Raw genomic sequence first — 20,242 nt, forward strand, 5'->3', positions numbered from 1 at the left:
ATCTCTCTTCCCAGAGGATAAAAAAATAGATGAATAATATGTTTTGAAGGTGTCATGGAGTGAAAGCAAGAGAGGAGCTTGAGCCTGAACTTATGAATAACTTATAGGCTTCCTCCCTTCATGCAGTCCCTTCATTTGGGCTTATCTTTCTCACCCGTAGGAGGTGTAATTAAAGGAGCAGAGGCTGGTGCCCACATGCACAGCAGCTGCCTATGGGCACTCGTCTGTCTGGCTCCATCTGTCCTGTGCACACAAGGGCACAGCAGTGCCCAAATGCCTTTGTATGCAGGCATGGGCTGGGGTGTGTGTTAAGCTTTGGAAATTCCCCCCGTCAGGCACTGTCCCTCATTAAGAAAAAGGGTATTTTGCAGGTAACTCATCTTTGATATTTTGGTATAGCTAGTTAGGAGTGTTCCCTCAGCTCTCCTTTTGCACTGGTGAAACTAGGAGCAGAAATAACTCAGGATGGGGAAATGCTGCAGGAGGAAGCAGGCAAGTCCTGCAAACCTTCCTTAAAATGTGGGAGATTTTGATTCAGTTCTTGACACAGCTGGAAATTCCCTTCCTGACTTCATGCTGTGACTTAGCCTTTCCAAGTCTTCTCTTTCTCACCATAAAATGAGGAGTAATTTGCTCTTGTCTCAACACCTTTCTCTGCTTTCTCTATTTTGACTTTCAGAGCTCAAGGGAGGGACTGTTTTTCACCAGGTGTACATACAGAGTCTAACATAATGGAAGTAGGATCTTATCAAAGGCTTGTGAATGCTATTGTAATGCATATAGTAATTATAGGTATGTATATGTAGGGATGATAAAAAAAAATAATCCAATGAAACGTGGCATTTCCCTCTGGAAAAATATTAGCAGAGTAAAACCACGCCTGGGAGTATGTCAGTTCCAGCAAAAAATGTCTATTAAAAATTATGCAGTGCTGTTCAGCAAGGTCACAATGCTCCTTTTAGAGCCAGTTAGAGGTTTCATTTCAAAGCAGCATGTCACTTCTTTTTTTTTTTTTTTCCTCTGCAGACATTCAGTGAAGGTGTTGTGTTTTGGTCTTTTATTCAGATCTGGGGTGGGGGAGAGGAGGGAATCCTCAAAAACGTTGTGGAAATTTCTGCCAAAAAGGGGCCTTCTGCAGCTTGGTGTGCATGGAGCTATGGTATCCCTGTTTAACACCATAGTTGTGTGTGATTTCCAATGAATAATTTCTTCCCCCTGTCCCCCTATCTCGGGAGTGCAGCCCTGCTATCTGGATGTTCATATCAGCTGGGCACATAGATATGTATGAGTGTAATGGATATTAGGCATTTATTGCAAGGCATTTTGTTGAACATCACCTGCTGTTCAACATGAAAAGTTGATGTTCCACAAAGCCACGAGGCGAAGGCTCCTTAAGAGCTGTTCTGGTGCATCGGGTAAATATACGTGCTCAGAACAAGCTTTGTGTGAATTAATAATGCATAGAGCAAATCTGGAGGAAGGGCAGCTACTGCACGGGGCCTTCTTGTAAACTGCTCTCTCTGCTTAGGCAAATAGACAGGGAAGTTGTGTTTTTTAAAGCGTAATGGGTAGGTAATAAACCAAACTAAGCTAACGTACCACTTCCAGCTGCTGGAAGTACAGTAGCTGGCTCGACAGCCCAGGTCAACTTCAGAAGGGTTGCAAAAGGTGGTAAAAATTGTTACGTGACATCTTGAGTTATTGTAGGTATGTTGTGTTGATGGAGAAGTGGGGGAGAAGTGGAGAGGATGAGACAAAGTGATGGCAGGAATGGTAGGAATCCTGCCTCTTACCAAGTATCCCAATCCAAAAGTGTCATCTGAGGGTTGCTGGGGCAGTGACAGGTTTGTGCATTGCCCGTTGAGCAGGGGGAATGGCTCAGGCCACAACATCATGAGGCTGGTAGGACCAGGTGTTACATATCCCAGAGCCTGTATTTGCTTCCCAAGAAATACCCTGCTGAACCAAGAGTGGGTCCTTAGTGGCAGCGCTGCTGTTAGCTCTTCTCATCCTCATGAGCTGGGAGGTGGTGCAGCCTGTAGCCTGCTCCTGGTGGTACCATAAATAGGTGGTGGAACGCTCTAGATCAACGGGACCTCCTGGAGGTCTATGGTTTGAACCAAGCCCTGGGAGAGGCAAAGGAAGGAGAGCTGAAAGCCCTCTGCATCAGGTGCCACCGGGTGCTGTTTTGGCAAGATCCCCATGAAAACTTCTGTCTGGAGGAAACCCGAGGATGGTGAGATGCACCTCCCTGGTTAGGGACAGCATGACCCTTGGGCTGGCTGGTGACAGGGATGTGCAGGCACCAGACAGGGCTGTTGGGGACATCTGACAGGAACTGCCAATCCCTCTGCAGCTGCCAACTCTTGACGTGCAGATCTTTATTGTCAGACCTGTGGATGGGACTTGGGGAGAGGGTCTGGCATCTGTGGTTTGTCACCCTCCTTCAGCAGAAGGGTTGGCCCAGATCTGATTCAGAGTCTCTCTGGGCAGCAGCGACAGAGAAGAGAGACACAAACACAGCTGGATTTTCCAAGAGTTTGCAGCCAAATCTTCTGAATTGCAAAGTGAACAGCTCAGATTTTGGAAGCCTCTGAGGAGGAATAAGTACAAAAAGCCAAGCTATCTCTTTTTTTTTTTGTTTTGCTTTGTCATTTTTTTTGTCTATAATGTTGTTTTAAGGGGCTGTGAGTCACCTCCAGCAACAAAATGAGACATCCTCACCACTAATGAAAATAATGAATATTTAACAAGATATTATTTATTTAGGCTATGTCAAATAGGAGTCTCGGGGTTCAGTGCTTCTAATATTGTCCTTGTTGGACAAAGGCTGGGGAGGAAAAAAAAAAATAAAGTAAGGTTTTGGTCTTGAGGACCTTTCCTGTGTAGGAGTGTTGGTGTCGTGCTCTCGGCGTTGGGTTGTGGCGTGGCCAGATGTGATGGTTGGTAGGTATCTTGGGCTGGAGAAAGGTCGATCTTGTTTCTGTCGTTGTGAAAACAGGCTCCAGAAACGGGCAAGTGGCAGGGAGCTGAACGGAAGGGTGTGAGCGCCCAGATGCTGCTCAGAGCAGGAAGTGGTCCTGGGGAGAGGGGTCAGGGCAGTGTGGTTACTGCACGGGGCGGGGAGCGGGGGGGGGAAGCAGCACCTTGTTCTGGAGTGAAAGTAGATTTCTGCCACGAATTGAAGAGGGATCCCCTTTTCAATTTGCTTTGAGAGCAATTTAGCCCTGAAGAGGTTTGCTGGAGCTGTGCTGGGGCTCTCCCCGCGAACACCAGCCCCGAGAAGGCGGAGGCGAGGGGAGCGATGTGTCCCTCCCATCATCCCGCCGCTGGGGAAACTGAGTCACGGCACCCCCTGCAGCCACCCCGGCAGGGCGAGGGGGGCGTCACCCCCCGCTCCCCCTCTGGGAACGGCAGTGCCGGGCTGGGGCGGCGGCGGGGGAAGCCCCCCGGTGCGGATGCTGGAGGAAAGGGGGGTGCGGATACCGGGCGTGCGGGGGTGCCGCGGGGGGGGGGGGTTGCCAGTGGCGGGGTGCGGGGGTTCGTGCCGATGCCGGGGTGCGGTGCGGGGGGCTCGTGCCGATGCCGGGGGTGCGGGGGTTCGTGCCGATGCCGGGGTGCGGTGCGGGGGGCTCGTGCCGATGCCGGGGGTGCGGGGGGGCCGCAGCCAATGAGCGCGGTGCGGGGGCGGGCTGCGTGCGCGGCCCGCGGCTGTTGCAGCCGGGCGGCGTGTGCGGGCCGGAGCGGCGGGCACGGCAGCGCCTGTCCCTCACACCTTGCAACCCCTTCCGACCCCCTTTCCCCCCTCCCCCCTTTTTTTTTTTTTATTTTTTGGGTTTTTTCCCTCCCCCACCCTACAGCGCTCTTTTTTATTTTCCTTTTTTTTTTTTTTTTTCCTTCCTCCCCCTTTTCCTTCCCCCCCCCCCCCCCCCCTCCCCGTTCCTGCGCTTTGCTCCGGGAAACGCTGGATTTTAAATCTCTCCCCGCCAGGCAGTGAGTGGGGAAGGAGGGGAGACGAACGCAGCCCGCGCTGAAACATGGCCCAGGCGAACATGCAGCACCCCGTCTCTTGGGTGATCTTCGCCGGGATGGCCGCTCTCCTCCTCTCCCAAGGTAGTGCCGGGGGGATGATGCTGCGGGGGGTGATGCTGCGGGGGGATGATGCTGCGGGGGGTGATGCTGCGGGGGGTGATGCTGCGGGGGGGATGATGCTGCGGGGGGGATGATGCTGCGGGGGGGATGATGCTGCGGGGGGGATGATGCTGCGGGGGGATGCAGCCGAGGCGTGCGGAGGGTGCGCGGCCCTACGGCAGCACCGTCCGGAGGACTCGGGGGGGACACACACGACTGTGAGGAGCCCCCAGAGCGGGGGCAGTGCTGGGAGAGAGAGTCCCCAGCCCGCTGTGGAGTTGCGGCGGGTGCGGGTGCGGGTCCGGCGCGGCGGCATCTCCCGATTCGCGCTCCCTCCTGCCGGTGCGCTGGGAACTTGTACCATGGCGCAGCACGATCCGTGCTGGCATTTTTTTGGGGGGGAGCCGGTGCGGAACGACCCTGCCTCAACTTAGCTCCTGCAGGAGGAATGCACCGAATAGACTGGGGTGTGTGGGGGGGTCGGAACTCCCCTCTGTGCTGCCCCCCCTCCCCGTTTTGCATTGTCGGACCCGCCTGCAAGGTCGTCCCAAAAACTCGGTGCAGCCACAGGCTGGGGAGTTGGGAAGTCCTTGTCCAACCTGTCCCGGGCGAGGACGGCGCTTCCCACCCCAGGGGATGGTGCTTAGGGGTGGAAAGGGGCGGATGCGCAAGGAAAAAAAAGAGCAAAAAAGGGAAGGGAGAAGAGGGGGAAGAAGGAGGCAGGAGCCAGCCCCATCTGGCCGGGAGCGCCGAGCCTGTCAGCTTGCGTTAGTCTCCTCGCAGCCATCTGGAGGGGCTGTGGGAGCAGGGTTACCTCCTTGGGAGGAGGGGGGGCGGTGCATCCTGCAGCGGGCCGCTCGGGGAGCTCAGGATGGGAAGGGGGGATGCGGCCGGGGGCTGCATTGCATCGTGCCCGGGATGTGCCCGGCTCCATCGCCGATAGTATCCGGGGTTCCGGCCGGGGAGCGGGGCTTTGCGGGGGCTGGATGCACCCCCGAGCGGAATGGATGCACTCCCGGGGGGGGGATGGATGCTCCCTTCTTCTGCGCGGGGGAAGAGAGAGCAGCCAGCAGCTGGTAGCAGCAATCTGAGCTGCCCCGGTGCCCAGCAAGGGCTGGGACGGGCTTTGGGCACCCACCTGCCCGCACCGGCCCTGCCGGGTCCCCCCCAGCCGAGGTGCTCTGCAGCAAAACTCCGGTGGGCTGCGAAGCCCCTGCCTGCGCGGGGCTGGGGGCTGCCTGACGCGGGCTGGGGGTGCCAGTGGAGCCGGGGGGGCATGGCCAGCTGCCATCTCCGCTCAAACTTCTCTCTCCTGGGCCGGCTGGGCCCGCTCTTGCGGGGAGCCATCCCTGCCGTATCGACCGGCACGGGCTGCTTAGCATGCACCTCACACGCGCGGCTTTTCTCCTCTTCGCCTTCCTCCCTCTCTCCCTTCCCAAGCTCTCTCCTACTCCTAGGCTTGCTGCTCCTCGCATGAACTGCTCAGGATGCTGGCATCCCTGCATCCCGGCTCCCCGGAGGGTTTCCTAGGGATGGGAGCCCAGGTGGGGTGCTGAGGGTCTGGGGTTCCCAGGAGGGGGATGAAGCTGCCCTTCCCCTCCTCATTTCTCCTACTTAGAATTTGTACTGTCTTTTTTTTTTTTTTTTTTTTTTTTAATGCTTTTGGCTCCTGACTTGGCTTCCTTGCAGTGTTATTCCCTGCCTCTGGCCATCACTCATCCTTCCTCTTCCTTCTCTCATCAAAGCTTACAGACCAGCAAGTAGTTTGGCATTGTGTTGTTTGTTTGTTTTTCTTTATTTATTTTTATTCTCCTCAGCAGCAGAGCAGTGAGGAGGAACGTGCTGCCTCCCTAGGCACAAATCCCCCCCCCTACTGTGCAGGTCAAACCCTCTGCCTTGCAGGAAGCTGATGTGGGTGCCAGAAGTCCCTGAGTTACAGCTGGGGTGAAGGGAAGCAGGGAGCTGTGCTGCACCTCGGGCCAGGGGTGCCAGGGCAGAGCCGTGGGGTGTTGGGCAAAGTGTTTGGCAGTGAAAAGTTTGGGCCTTTTTTAGGCTGGAAGATGTTGGCTGCGCTGGGTTGCTGGAGGGAGGGAGTCCTCCCAGGAGGTTTTCTTGCATAATTGTCTTTAGAAGAGTCATTAAAAAAATGACACCCAGCAAAAATAATGTTGCTTTTTAGCAAAAAGCTTTCTAAAGAGCATTTGAAAAACTGGGGGTCACTCAGCCCCAAAGGTAACAACATATAGGTAGGCAGGCAGAATATCTGCAGGGTGCTGCTGCTGCATAAACTCCTCTGGTCTTCACACTATTTTTTGAATTTCTAGCAACTTTTCTCTGTCCCTTGGTTTACAAGAGTGGAGCTGGCTGGTGTTTGAAAATGCAAAAATTATTGTCATGCAGGAAAACTGTTTTGCACAAATCTACTACAAATAGCTGAAGAGATCTGTGCTGCCCTCTGCAGCAGTTCATCAATACTCCAGGTCATTTACCTATTTACAGCCAAACAAACAGTAAGAAAAGTGGTTTGTGAGTGTGCTTGAGAGCAAAGTGGAGCATGAAGTGGGATAATGCGTAAGTGGTTGACCATCTGCATTTGTGTGAACAGCCATAGGTCCTCCAAGTTTTGCAGATTCACTGTTGGTTTTTGGAAATGTGCCCCTGAAATGGGAATTATTGAGTGTTGTGACCATTAGGAAGGAGAATCTGAGCCCTGAAACCTCCAGCAGGGTTTTAGGCACGTCAGTGCTGCTGTTCCCAAGGGAGCTGCTGATCCTGGGTGTTGGTACTAGAGAGCAAGGTCAGGGCACTTGCTTGGATGCTGCATCTCTATGAGAGTGGGATGTGAGAAGGACAGAGCCAACCTAAGGACCAGCCATGTCTTGGGAGAAGGAGCTGGGAAGAGGGAGGCTGCAGAGGGCTGGGATAGCCCCAGGCATTAGGCAGTGAGTGGCTGTTTGGCAACACAGCTCTCATTGTATTTGCTGTGTCTCTTCTGTATGATTTATAAATAGCAGCAATTATTATCTACAGCATATTTAAGGAACCAGTGGCATTTTCTCTTCCCTCTTTCCATGTTTTGAAGTAGAGAGATGGTCTCATGTGTACCTGGTGTCCCCGACTCCCACCCACCTGGATTTCTAGAGGAAGAGGAGAGCTTGAGCAAAAATTCCACCCCAGCCCTCAGGAGTGGAAGAGAGAAGAAACCTCTTCACTCAACCATGTGTGAAAGGATTAACCAGGCTAAAAGGTCATAGGAGATTTAGCTGGGCCTTTAGCATCAGTAAGCCAAGAATTATGGGAATTTGATTTACAAATTAGCATAAAGACCTTATTCTAATAAGCATACAAGCTGAAATAGGTATGTAAAATAATAGCATATGTCAACATCGTACATAGAGTGTTCCTCATCCAAAAGAATTATTCGCACTGTTGATGTGGCTGGGTTGCAGATAATTCCCAAACCAAAACATGGGCTGTGCTGCTGGGTGATGAAAAGGCTGGATCTGGCCTGGAGACACATCCACAGGGAGGTGCAGCTGGCTGCTTCCCCTCAGGAAGGGCAGGATTTGGGATCACCTTGTGGGTCGGGGCTGTGCATCCCAGGAGGACTTTTTCTTGGCAGATGCAGGAGGGGAAACCTTCTGGCAGTTCATGCAAGAAGGTAATTGCACTAATGAATGTGTATAAGAAAAATTACGTGTATTGACATCTTTCTGTGAACACCCGGATTTATTGTTCCCTGGGGAAAATATTAGATGTGGCTTTGTGGTGGTTAATAGTTACTGTGCAGGTCAATAAAATGTGATATTCACCCCAACAGCAGAAAAGAGCTATTTAATAGGTAATAACAGTAATAATCAATACCTACATGATTAGATAACCCAGTTATATGTAGTACATAAAGGAGGGGAATGCACTCTGGTTACTCAATGGCCTGATTTGGAGCTTTGCTGAACATCTGTCATTCTTGTTGATTTTAACCAAAGCTGTAAGCAGGTATCCAGCACCTCTGGAAATCAGGCCATTGCATGGGATTAATTGGGACATTTTTAGACTCAGCAGAGCAAACAGGGACCCAGGCAGACCTTTGCCATTGTAAAGATGCGTTAAAAATCAGGCTGCATTGCTCAGAAACGTGGGATGGCACCTAAAATGCTGGGTTGGTGCTTAGGATCTCAGTTTGGTCCATGGCTTTGCTGTGGGCTCTCTGGGCAGTGTTGCATGCAGGGTTCTGCATGCATGTGGTGTTGCTGCTTCCCCAGGAGCATCCCTCCTCTACTCTGCTCATGCAGCAGTGGGCTGGCAGAGAGTATCATAGAATCATATCATAGTATCACAGAATGGTTTGGGTTGGAAGGGACCTTAAAGATTCCAACTCCCAATTTAAAGTCCCAATCCCCCTGCATGGGCAGGGACACCTCCCACCAGCCCAGGTTGCTCCAAACCCCATCCAACCTGCCCTTCAACACTGCCAGGGATGGGGCAGCCACAGCTTCCCTGGGCAGCCTGGGCCAGGCTCTCACCACCCTCACAGCAAAGAATTCCCTCCTCATGCCTCACCTCAATCTCCCTCTTCCAGTTTTAATCCATCCCCCTTGTCCTCTCCCTCCCTGCCCTTGTCCCAAGCCCCTCCCCAGCTTTCCTGGAGCCCCTTCAGATACTAGCAAGGAGTAAACCTGTGGTTGCTCTATGGTGTGTACACGGAGAGATCTCTGTCAGAGGAGTTGTTGTCTGTAATGAGATACCTCATAGTGTGGTGTGATGAGGGACACACACTGGAGCTGGTTCATGCTGTAGCTGCAACAGCTTTAGAAAGCCCCAGCTGGGGAACAGGGCTGTACAGGGTCCTGCACACTGCCACGCATTTCAGGACACACACTTGCTTTTACTGTTCCTAAAATGGAAGTGGCTGTGGGTATCCAGAGTGGGAGAGGTGAGGAGGCAGTGAAGCAGACCTGGGCTGCATAGTCAAGGAGGTAAGGGACTGGTCAGCCTTCCCCACATTTGGGATGGGACTTGCTGCCCAGCCAAAAGGAGATGAACTTGACAATTAGAGATCAGGTGTGGCTGTGAGCTTGGAAGAACCTCCCCTGGTACAACTGGGTTTCTGAAGCATCATAGGGACCATCCCAACCCGTTCAACACAGAGCCATCTACCCTCTTTCTAAGACTTGGTGGTGCTGGAAGCTCTGGAGTCTGCAGCCAGTTTGGGACATCCTAGTGCTCAGCAAAACCTACTTTTTCCTTATCCATATAGGCATTTTGACCATGATAGTAAGCCTGGCTTAGAGTTTTTCTGCCTTCCTCTTGTGCCAGCCCCAATGTGAGCACGAGACAAGTGCATTCAATATCAGAAGTGTCTGCTTCATGTATTTTTCTTGCTGCTCTTGTTAAAAATATCCATATTTGTGATTCCCCCCTATTTTATATTTTCCCTATGGGGAAAAAATTGATCAGTTGACAGATCTGGGTCAAGTTAGCAAAGCAGGGCTTGCTGTTTTCTGTGATAAACTGGGGTGGAGGGGGAGAGCTCACCAGCCTGCTTCCCAGGCAACTCACAAGCAGACAGCAGAGGTGGGCTCCAGTCTTCCTCCTCAGCCTAGGAAGCACCTGGGGAGTATCTTTCTGGCTGTGGGGATGAGAAAAAAAAAAGAACCCTCTTTTGCATCTCTCTTTCCTTCCCAAACTTCAATAGTGGCAGGAGAGGGAAAAATTTCCTTTGCTTGGTCCCCAGCTGAAGGAATGCCTTATTAGAGCAACGTTTTAAAGGAGATAAATGGGATTTTATTTATTTTTTGTGTGTTACTGGTGGTGGTGTTCCTTTGATGTGCAGTGGTAAGACTCTCATTAGACTTAGTGGAAGCCAAACATGACCCATCTCAGATGTTCATGGCAAAGGCTTGGAGCTGAGACTTGGAGTTAAGCTCTTAGTTTCAAACAGGGGCCAAAATGAGCATGATTCCAGGTTTTGGGCTTCTGTAGGGGAAGCCCAAGCTGAACTGCCATTTCCCATCTTCAACCAGCATCCCACACCTCCGCACACGGGTCCCTCCATGCCTTTAGTAGCTTTTATAGTAAAAAATAATAAATTAGATTGTAAAGGATGAGCTGTTTGTCACTGTGTCTCTTGGGGCACCTGAATCCCAAGGGCCTGGAGCCATTTTGCAGGTGCTGGTGCAGCCTGCAGACACAGCACACGCCCTGCTCCCTGCACCTGTGGAGCTGGGGCTGCCAGCCCACCAGAGCTGGCCACCTCCCTCCTCCTTCCCCACACATGCACCTTGCTCTTGGTTAATAATAAATCAGAGGTGCTGCCTTCACCATCCTCTGTTATCTCCCGCCAAGAAGGGTATCATGGATTTTTGATGTTCTTACAGTTAATATGTCCACTGCTGAAAGCTGCTGTAAATTAATTGACCCTCTGACCCCCTTGTCCCGATGACTGTTCCGACTAAAGGCAGTGTTTGGTTCTTGGCATCCTCCCCCCCTGCTTTCCCTTCCTCTGACTCCTCCACCTCCCACATGCTTTGCTTACTAATCAGGAGAAGCCAAAAAGGCCCTCTGAGCAGGGCTCCCTGCAGCCCAGGAGCCTGGAATGCTTTGCTGTGCGGGGAAGCCAGGATCCTGGGGACTCGGTGTGCATAAATTAGTGGTGCTTGGAGGATTCCCTTTAAAGCACCGGGGAGGTGGTGGTGGAAGCTGGCACAGCATCCTCTGCCTTCCCACAGAGACAGGGGGATGGAGCTGCTGCCAAGCTAGAAAGTCCCAGTGCAGCACTGAGGACCTTCTGGAGGTGGATGGACCCCAGCATCAGTGGGGTGCAAAGGTGCTCAGCACCTTGTGCGAGGGCACTTCCCTCCATCCAGAGAGCTGTGGCTCATGCCAGGTTTGGAGCCACAGTGGGTCTGGCTTGCAGGGAAGGAGCAGAAAAGATGCTAAGAGCCTGAATGTCCTGCTCTGAGACGCAGGTCCTGTGTTCACATTCTTCACTTATCCTGCAGCGATTTGGCCTCACTGCGTGGTCCTTCCTCTTCCTCACTTGGCCACACACTCCACAGCCATCTTTCCCTCTTTTCTGCTCTAGCTAACCTGGATTTGCCTGGAAAATGGGGTCTTTCCCCTGCTGTGTAACTGTACATCACTGGGCATGAGGAAACCTTGGCTTAGCTTGGAAAAGGAGTTTGTAAAACCCCACGTGCTCAACCTGCATGGCTGATTGGCAACCTCCTGTGACTTGCAATGGGAGGCAGCAACTGCTGAGAAGTAAGAAATGCCACAGAAAATTGTGTAATATTAGGAACTAAGAGTGGCTTTTGTTTTGTTCCAACATGGAATAAAACAGAACATTTGCAAATTCCCAATGAAAATAAATTCTGGGGGAAACAGGGGTTGATTTTGAAGTAATAGGGGCTGATTTTGAAGTATTTTTTGTTCTGGTTCAGAGCTTGCAGAAGCTTTTTGTGCAAAGTTGTGAAGTGATTTCAAACAAAAAAAAAAAAAAGATCCGAAGGCTGCATTCCCTTGGTATCAAAAGAGCCTGGAGTCTCGAGCCTTGTTACATTTTTTATTGTTCTTTCTTCAAAACAGGTCTTCTGCTAATGTTTTGATTTTGCCAGAAATGGTGTTCTTGACTTAAAGAACTGGTTTGAAAGCCAAATTTGACCCGCCTCGTTGGAAGCATGTCAAGCACTTGAAGCAAAGCAAGGTTCATTAATACTGTAATGTTATCTCAATGTTTAAATGGGCTTTTTTTCCCTCCTCTAGTAGGAATTAGGTGGTGAATAGTGCTAAGTTCCTGGGTTGGTTTGGTTGTTCTGTAGCTTTATTCCATTTCTGCAGGACAGATGGTATTTATAGATCAGAAGTTGTCTGTGTTAGACTCTTTTTTTTGCTAAGTCAATCCCCAAAGCCAGCACCGGGGTTTTTGATAGTGGGCCAAGACCAAGGAGAGTGGCAGGGCTGGTTGGCAAGAGGTGAATTTGGATTTAGCCTGAGTGACATCTCCCTTAATGAAGCCCTTTCTGGAACAAGGCTGACAGGGAGTAGTGGGATCCACTAGGGGCTGAGGGAGTGGCGAAGCCAAAGCTGCCTGTCATTGAAGACAACATTTAAAAATTTGTATTATTTACTGTTTACCTTTTGTGCTGCTTTTCTGTGTGTCAGCACTTCCCACTGTATGTTTTGGGCTTCAAAACCTGACTTCATATTAGCAGCCAGCTCCAAAGCCCCCAAATAATGCATAAACTATGATTACTCCTTCTGATCCACTTGTTTTTATGTAAATGGCTGGAAAAGCGGTTTTCAGCTTATTTCAGAAGCTTAAGGGATTCATACCAAGCCTATTATTGAAAAATCAGAACGTGAAAAGCAACTTCTGAGGCACAGAATTAGCAACTCACTGGCGACGTGCGGGACCGCTGGCTGGACAGGATCTGGCTGTGCCACGGGTGGGAATTCCCTGGGATTCAAAAAGTCCAACATGTGGCAACAGGTGGTTGGGCTCTGTGGGGAGGGGGAGCCTGGAGGAGACTTGCAGTTAATCTGGAGGGGTGAGGGTCTGGGGTGGGAGGCTGGAGAGGGAGCGGGGGTACAAACTGTGGGTGATGCTGGCGGGGGTCAGGTTTTTTGGCTGCTGGTGTACGAGGGACATCAGCACCAGTTGTGTGGCTGATAACCCTGGCTCTGCATCCCTTGCATGCTGGAAAGGAGCTGGTGGTGCTCGGGAGCACCCACATGTCCCCAGCGTGGCCATCCTGCCATGTTGCAAGCCTTTTTCCCTCTTTCCCAGGAGAGATGGGAACAGATGCAAATCCTGGTTGGGTGCTGGCCCCTTCCAGCCAGCCCCGCAGCACCTCATCCCTCCTCTCCTGCTGCGTTTCTTTTCCCTGCTTCGGTCCCTTTCCCCCTTCCTTATGTTAATTTCCCACCTGAGCACCAAGTACTTTATAAATAGCAAATCTGAAATGAATTTCCTAGCAGCAATCATTATCTCCCTCGACAGCCATTAAACATTCACACAAGCAGAGCAAAATGACAAAGGGGATTGATTTTTACAGTATGTTGGGGGGAGGTGGGAGAAAGGAAATATGTTGACGAGGCTTTTTTTTTTTCTCCCCCCTTCCACTCTCCCCTCCCTTTCAGATCCTCTATCTGGAGGAATTTAAAATCATCCAGCAGCTCCTTTTTGAGATCAGGTTGGAAAGAGGTGGGAGAGAGCGAAGTTGGAAATAAATAAAAGTAAATTAAAAAAAAAGAAGAAGAAGAAGAAGGCCTTTTCTTCTTCAGCCCATACAAGCCTCGCTCCAATCTGTCGGCTGCGTGTGCCTGGTAAACATGAAGTTGGTTACGCAGCCCCGGCTGTTGAGATGAATATGTCAGAGTTAATGTCTCTGAAGATGGAGGGGTGGGCTGGAGGGGGTGGAAGGGCCGAGTCTCTGCAGCCTCCTCAGCAGAATAAATGTGTTGATGCAGTAGTTGGGAGCCGGCGAGCTGCTGCCGAACGAGGCACTGTAGCTGAAAATTTAACTTTGATTTCAATTTTCATATTTGTCAGCAATAATTAGATTCAAGAAATGTTTTTGCCACTGTTCTAAAATACTAATAAGAAGGAGCCTTTGTAGTATGGCTAATGGAGTCTTTTTTTCCTAGTGGGCTAGAAAAATTCCATTAAAGGGAAAAGTCATACTGTATTACCATGCTTCAACATGCATTGACTTTGCTGCCACAGGAATATCTGTGCTGGGAGACAGTGGTTCTGCCTTCAAACTCTGAGGATGATGTCTGGGAATGGGGCTGGTCTCCCACAGTTGTGGTCTGGTGGGACTTCCAGGGGAGGGCTGCAGGAGGAGGATGCTCTTTGGGTTGGCTGGAGGCTTTCAAAGCTCTTGTGAAAAGATATTGCAGTGGTAGCCTGGCTCTCATCCAGCCTGCTGGCTTTGGCAGTTGTTTTTGGTATTGCAAATTCCCGTGGGGTTTTAAAGCTTAAATCAATTAGGGGTCTCCCCTTGCTGTCTCTGTGAAAGGCAGAAAGCTCCTTCTCCCTCTCCCCACCCTGCTGCGTGGATTTCCCTCATGCCATGTGCCAGGTTTTATCCCAGAGCTGTACTGGAAAGGAAAGTGCTATTAAATTTGCTGGCGATCTGCACAGCAAATGGGGGAAGCTCTAAGTTGTGTCATTCTCAAGTTACTTCAGCCTATTAAGCAAACAAAAGCACTTGTGGAGTGAGAAATGGAAATGGCCAACACGGCCCGATTAATCCTGGATGTACAATTCCATTAATAAGCCAGCTTTTAATAGGTGGCTCCTTCCAGGAGCTGCTGGGACTAAGAATTGATGTATTCACTGTAATTGTATTGCAACTAATAGGATATGAAGAAAATTGTATGGAGAACCTGTTCCTTCGCCACCACTTTCCAATCAGTTGAAATAGTGCTTCCCCCTGAAGAGCCCTGCAAGGTAATGATACTTTAAATAGAAGCAGGAATATTTTTAATTTTGGTGGAGGGGATTTTGGCTCCTGCTTTTACTTCCCCATAGAATGGGCAGGGGCTGAAATAGCAGTTTGCAGAAGTGCTGGAGAAAATAGAAATCCCAATGCCCATGGAAGTGCCCTGTGGCTGGGTACCTGGGCTGCTGTCTGTGCTGGGTGATGGGATGTAGCTGCTGGTGCAGAGAGCTAAGCAGGGTCTGAGAGGAATCTTGAGAGCTAAGGGGGGGATTCTGGGTGCCAAGGCACGAGGCTGCCCCTCTGGCTTCTCACCCAGAGCCTTTTGTTCCCTTAATTGGCAACAAGAAAGGCCTTCACCCTCTGCACTTGATACAGTTTGCTGGGAGAGCTCATTATTGAGCTCTGCCCGGGTCCTCACTCATTCATCCCAGGTATTTATTCAGCCCCACAGTCCCAGGGCCCTGAGAGTTTGCAGATACCCCCTTTGCAATGAACTCCTGTCTTCATCCTGTGAAAACTCACCTTCTGCTTTGTGCAGCAACAGACCTTTGTGGCAGTGCCCCTGGGTCCCTGTGGTGTTCAAGGAGTGATTTGGGCTTTTATTGGTGAGGAGCTTCCCAAGGGCTCTCACACCCAGTGATCCCTTGGTCGGGCACTGCAAATCCCAGGCACATCCCTAAGTATAGCACAGCAGTGCCCTGGGATGCAGATCTCCATAATATCAATTCAATTGTGGAATAATGCATCTTAAAATGAAGGAAACATTAACCATAAAAGCTGACTGATTCCAAATCCAGGTGGTCCCTGATTATTGCAGCCATTTCTTTGTTAATGGGCTGAGGAATTTGGGGAAGTTTGCAACCACTTCTTGTCTGTTCATCATCACTGGCCACTGGTTTAGGGTTGTTTGGTTTTCAGTCCTCCTCCCTATTTGTATGCATGCTCTGACCCTTCTTTGGTAGCAGGCTAGAGAGTAAATAGAAAGGGGAGGGGAAAAAAAGGGAGGAAAAAAAAAAAAAGCCAAGGCACAGTTCAGCTTAAATCCCTGAGGAAACAGATGTGATTGCCTTACAGAAATGGCTCCAATAAGGCTAGAAAGGAATATTGCTGTTATAGCTTTTGGGATATAAAACATTTAGAAAATGTGATTGACTGGCAGTGCCTAATTTATCATTTACCCATTTGTTGCTTGATCTCCATCCTTGTATCCACCCAAATACAGAAGCATGATCAGGCAGACTCATTTCCACTTTCTTGCTTCCTGTCTCTCCTGCACGTAACACACGTGCAAACCCGTATTTCCTTGCACACCAAGCCATGTGCATGCACATGCAGGCACGTGTGTTCCCCTGTGCTCCTGGCTCCTTGTCCCCTCTGCCTGTGTCATGGATTTATCATCATTCTGCTAAGCACTCGAACTCCTGTGGCTATTTATAATTAATGCTCAGAAACCTGCCAATCCATTTAATGACACTAGGAGGTCATGGCCTCCCTTATAGCTTCCCATTAATCATCATTAGAACAGTTCTGGGTTTTTTACATTCTTTTTAAATGTTAATTCACCTTTATAATGCTCCTTTCAGCTCTGACTGTAAAGGGAAACTCTGTAGTGACTCCAGACTGTCTTGGAAGTGTGTGCAGGTGAAAGGCGCAGTGGGACAATTGCACTTGATAAAGTCTCTTGGACGTCTCCCGCTGGAATGAATTACATTCACAAACTCTGCCAGATGGGATTTTTTCACTGCCCTCTGCTGCCTGCTCCTCGCAGTGATGCTGGCACAGCTCCCCCCCTCCTGGCTCCATCCCTCGGGTACCACTGAGCCCCTTGCAGTCACTCCCTACCTGCAGAGACCCGTGTGCTGCTGGGAGCCCTGCAGCAAGTGGTGTCTGGAGGGGGGAACAAAGCTCACTGGGGCTGGCGCAGCTTGGGAGGGCTCTGCCGGGTTGTCCTGCCACACATCCTTGCTGGGCAGACGAAGGTAGGCTCGTGTAGCTTGGTTTGACAGGTGGTGGTTATTGCATCCCCTTGGCATCGTGGTCTGGGTGGAGCATTAAACACCCCTTGTGAAGATTAACAACAATTCCAGTTCCCAGAGAGCCGGGCTACTCTCAGTGGTGAGTCCATCTCCTCTTTCCTGCTGCGACCCTGGAGGCACAAAGCCTTGAGCCCTTTCCCTGTGTCCCAAAGCACTGGCTGTCACTGTCACAGCCCCAGGCCCTCTGGGTGCTGATGCAAGGGCACAGCAGAAGGGGCTTAGCAGAGACGTTGGGTGGCAGCTTGGAGGAAGGAAAGTTCTGGTAGCTTTTGGCAAGGAGCAGCTCTCCTTAAGTGGCCCTTTCTTGGCTTACTGTGGGAAGTAGTCACCCCCTCTCTGAAGTCAATCTGTGCTCACCATAAATGGGAATGGGTTCTAAGTGGGGTGTGTCCCATCCAGATTCTGATCTTGAGCCATTCAGGAGGAGTCCCCAGTGTGGGGGTGCATGGCTTTGCAGAAGTTTGCTGCAATGCATGAAGCCATGTGAGCTCCTTTTCTGACAGAGCTCTTGGAGACTTTTCATAGCCTTGGGTGATAAACTCACAAAGCATCCCATGACTCCTGTTTCATGATCATGCATTACTCAGCAAGACATCCCACATGGGCTCGGGGTGGGTGAAGACTTGTGCTGACTTCTCTTTTGGGGTGAAACAGGTTTACTTCTGCTCCTTTGGGGAGTTCTGGTCTTGGTGAAAGCTGAGCCCAGCCCCATTTCTCTGAGTAAATACGCCAGCAGCATTTGGCTTAATGAACTGTGGCTTTTAATAAATGGCTCTTATCTTGCTGAAGTGCTGCTAAATTGTCAGGATTTAAAATTAGCCTAATAGATTTGCGGGCGATGTTTTATTCACTGGTTAGTTGGAAAGAGAGAGAGGGGAAGAGATGGCTCCACCCAATTCTTCCTGAATTATACAAGAGTTATTTATTTGTTTGGGCCGAAGGGGAAATGTTCTGGATTAATGTGCAATGCCTCAGCACCTGACTTAATGAGAATTTAGAGACCTATCCCAAACTGATAGTCTCCAATTAATCACTCGGTGGCCCCTCTGCTTTGCTATCTCTGGAATATATTTTTCAAAGTGGTGGTTGGGTTGTGGTACCTGCTGCTGCCTGCCAGGAGGGGGGACAGGGAAGGACTAGGGAAGCTTTTGGTGGTGGTACGCACAGGAACAATTCTTGCAGCTTTGCTCCATGTTATTGTGGAAGTGGAGCCCATATATCTCTGTCTATACCATATGTATACCTGTGTAACTTGTATTCTTGAACACAGTTGACTTGGTCCTTGCTCAGCTTCTCATCCAGCCCATGAACTTGCCTGAGTCACTTCGTGCCTTTACATTTTTTGACAAGGCAGAACCAGCGATGATCTTGTTGACAGTTTGAAGACATATGGAGAATCAAGGCAGAGCAGTGCTTTATAATAGAGTAAAATGGGATCTGGTTGGGATGAAAGATGCCAGGGAAATGTCAATCACTATCATTATCCTAACAAACTGCTGTACCTGCAGAGATAATAATAATATTTAGCAATTATATAGCACCTAACAAGCTCAAATGGCACAGACAGTCACTAATTAAATCTCCCAAGACTTTCTTTGGGTGGGTGTTTTCCTAAGAGCGTGAACCAGCTTCCTCCCAGAGTGTTATGTGTGAAGTTGAATGCTCTTCTCTCACATTTCCCAGGTAGGGAAGGGTCCATGGTCCTGCTGAAAATCCTGCAATGAGGGCACTGAGTAGTCCTGGCCCTTCCTCAAGCTATTGGCTCCATTTGCAGGAGTGTTGTGTGTTCTTGACCAAGTGACCCAGATGGCCAAAGGTGCTCAGATGCTGAATGCCTTGATGTGTTTGTTGCTTTTCCTTTCTGAAAATTAGGGAGAGTTTGGGTGCTGGAAACCCAAAAGATGACCCCACCAGCATCCCTTTGTGAGGCAGAGGTGGTGGTAGAGATGGTTTGCAGGGCTGGATGGTCAGCAGTGCATTTTCTCCCTTGTCCTCCTGACTTGCCAGGTTGCTGCTGCTTCTCCCCAGTTCATCATTCCCTTGCCCAACCTGCGTTCCCCTTTAGAAACCTTTTTGGAAGGTCCCAGGTTTGGCCAGGGCACCCAAGATCACAGCGACTGAGAGTGAGACTTTCAGCTTTTCCTCATTTGTGTTCTTTTCACTTTGCCCTTCCTGGAAAGCAGCAGGTGAAACAATATGTGGCTGCTCAGACCCAGCTGGGCTCCTTGACCCCTGCCCACTGAGGCAGCCGTCTCCCCGTGACTTTGCGAAGGTCGCGTTCGTGTCTGAAGTGGGGCTGGTGGTAGCAGTGCATGATGCACAGTGTCAGCCATAAAGGAAATATTGTATATAAAAGATAAGTTTTTTCCTTTCTTGTGGCAGAGGAACAAGGCGCCGGGTTCATTTAGCATTCATAAAGTCTTGCTTTGGAAATGCCTTTAAGTACTGCTGAGGGAGACTTGAAGGAGCGTGTTTGAGAGTCAAATGCACATCTCCTTGGGCTCTCCTTTCATCTGCTTTAAAAAAACACCATCTTTTTTTTTTTTCATCTTTTTTTCCCCCCCTCTGTAAAAATACTAATCTTCTCCAACAGCAGCAGACACCCAGGGTGCAGGCGCTCAGCAATTAGTTCAGTGAACAGAAGAAGCGAGGAGCAGAGGGAAGGGGAGACTCAGCCAAGTACCGGGAGGATGACGAGTCGCAGCTGCTAATTAGGAGGCAGCGCAGCACGGCGCGGGAGGACGGCGCCTGGCTCCTTGGGGTGGGTGCAAAGCCACTAAGTCACCATGCGTGTCATCTGCAGCAGTGATAGGACACTGTCACTGTCCCAGTGATAGGACAAGGGGTAATGGGATCAAACTGGAGCATAGGAGGTTCAAGGTGAATATTTGAAAAAATTTTTTTACTGTGAGAGTGACAGAGCCCTGGGACAGGCTGCCCAGAGAGGCTGTGGAGTCTCCTTCTCTGGAGACATTCAAACCCCCCTGGATGCGTTCCTGTGTGATGTGCTCTGGGTGACCCTGCTCTGGCAGGGGGGTTGGACTAGATGATCTTTTGAGGTCCCTTCCAACCCCTAGGATTCTATAGTTCTATGATTCTATGATCTGCCTGGGTGGCAACGTGCTCACCCCGACGTGCAAGTCCTCGGGGGTGCTGGGCTGACCTTAGAGCACCTAGCAGGAATGAAGGTCTTGGTCTGGATCTGAAAGCAAGCGGGGAAGGAGCCCAGGGAGGATGAGGAGAGGATGGAGCATGCACTTTGGCTAGCTTTGCAACCTAGCAAGCATATTCTCCAAGCTGGCCATGAGTCTCTGTTGGGGGAAACACATGAAGCTCTTGGCTTGAGTTCTCTCTGGACTCTTGGCCAACATGGGGAGAGGAGTGGCCATCCTCCAGAGGCTGGGCTTTCCCGGCAGAGCTTCATCATGTTGGACTTCATTTCAGTGTGGAAATTCAACAAGCAACTCCTGTTATCATCAGAGGAGCCGAGACAGAAGGAACAAGTGTGGACAGAGGAGAAAACAAGTATTGTCATAATTCAGCTTTCTTGAGATGGTGAAGAACCAACTTTACGAGAAGTGTCAGATGGGCAGAAGTTCTGCTGAGCCCCTTCTTTGGCTGAAACTT

General features: G+C 50.3%; 1 protein-coding gene across 1 annotated transcript in view; it reads left to right on the top strand.

The window, feature by feature from the left end:
* Positions 1 to 3,940: 3,940 nt before the first annotated feature.
* NTM (neurotrimin) overlaps positions 3,941 to 20,242 on the top strand; it is a 334,211-nt gene continuing 317,909 nt past the window's right edge. Inside the window, exon 1 of the mRNA XM_051638361.1 lies at positions 3,941 to 4,113. Within this exon, the coding sequence (XP_051494321.1) occupies positions 4,038 to 4,113 (76 nt within the window). The 5' untranslated portion in view covers positions 3,941 to 4,037. The remainder of the gene's footprint in view (positions 4,114 to 20,242) is intronic.

The sequence above is a fragment of the Apus apus genome, chromosome 22 (genome assembly GCF_020740795.1).
Source record: "Apus apus isolate bApuApu2 chromosome 22, bApuApu2.pri.cur, whole genome shotgun sequence".
NCBI classification, from domain to species: Eukaryota; Metazoa; Chordata; class Aves; order Apodiformes; family Apodidae; genus Apus; species Apus apus.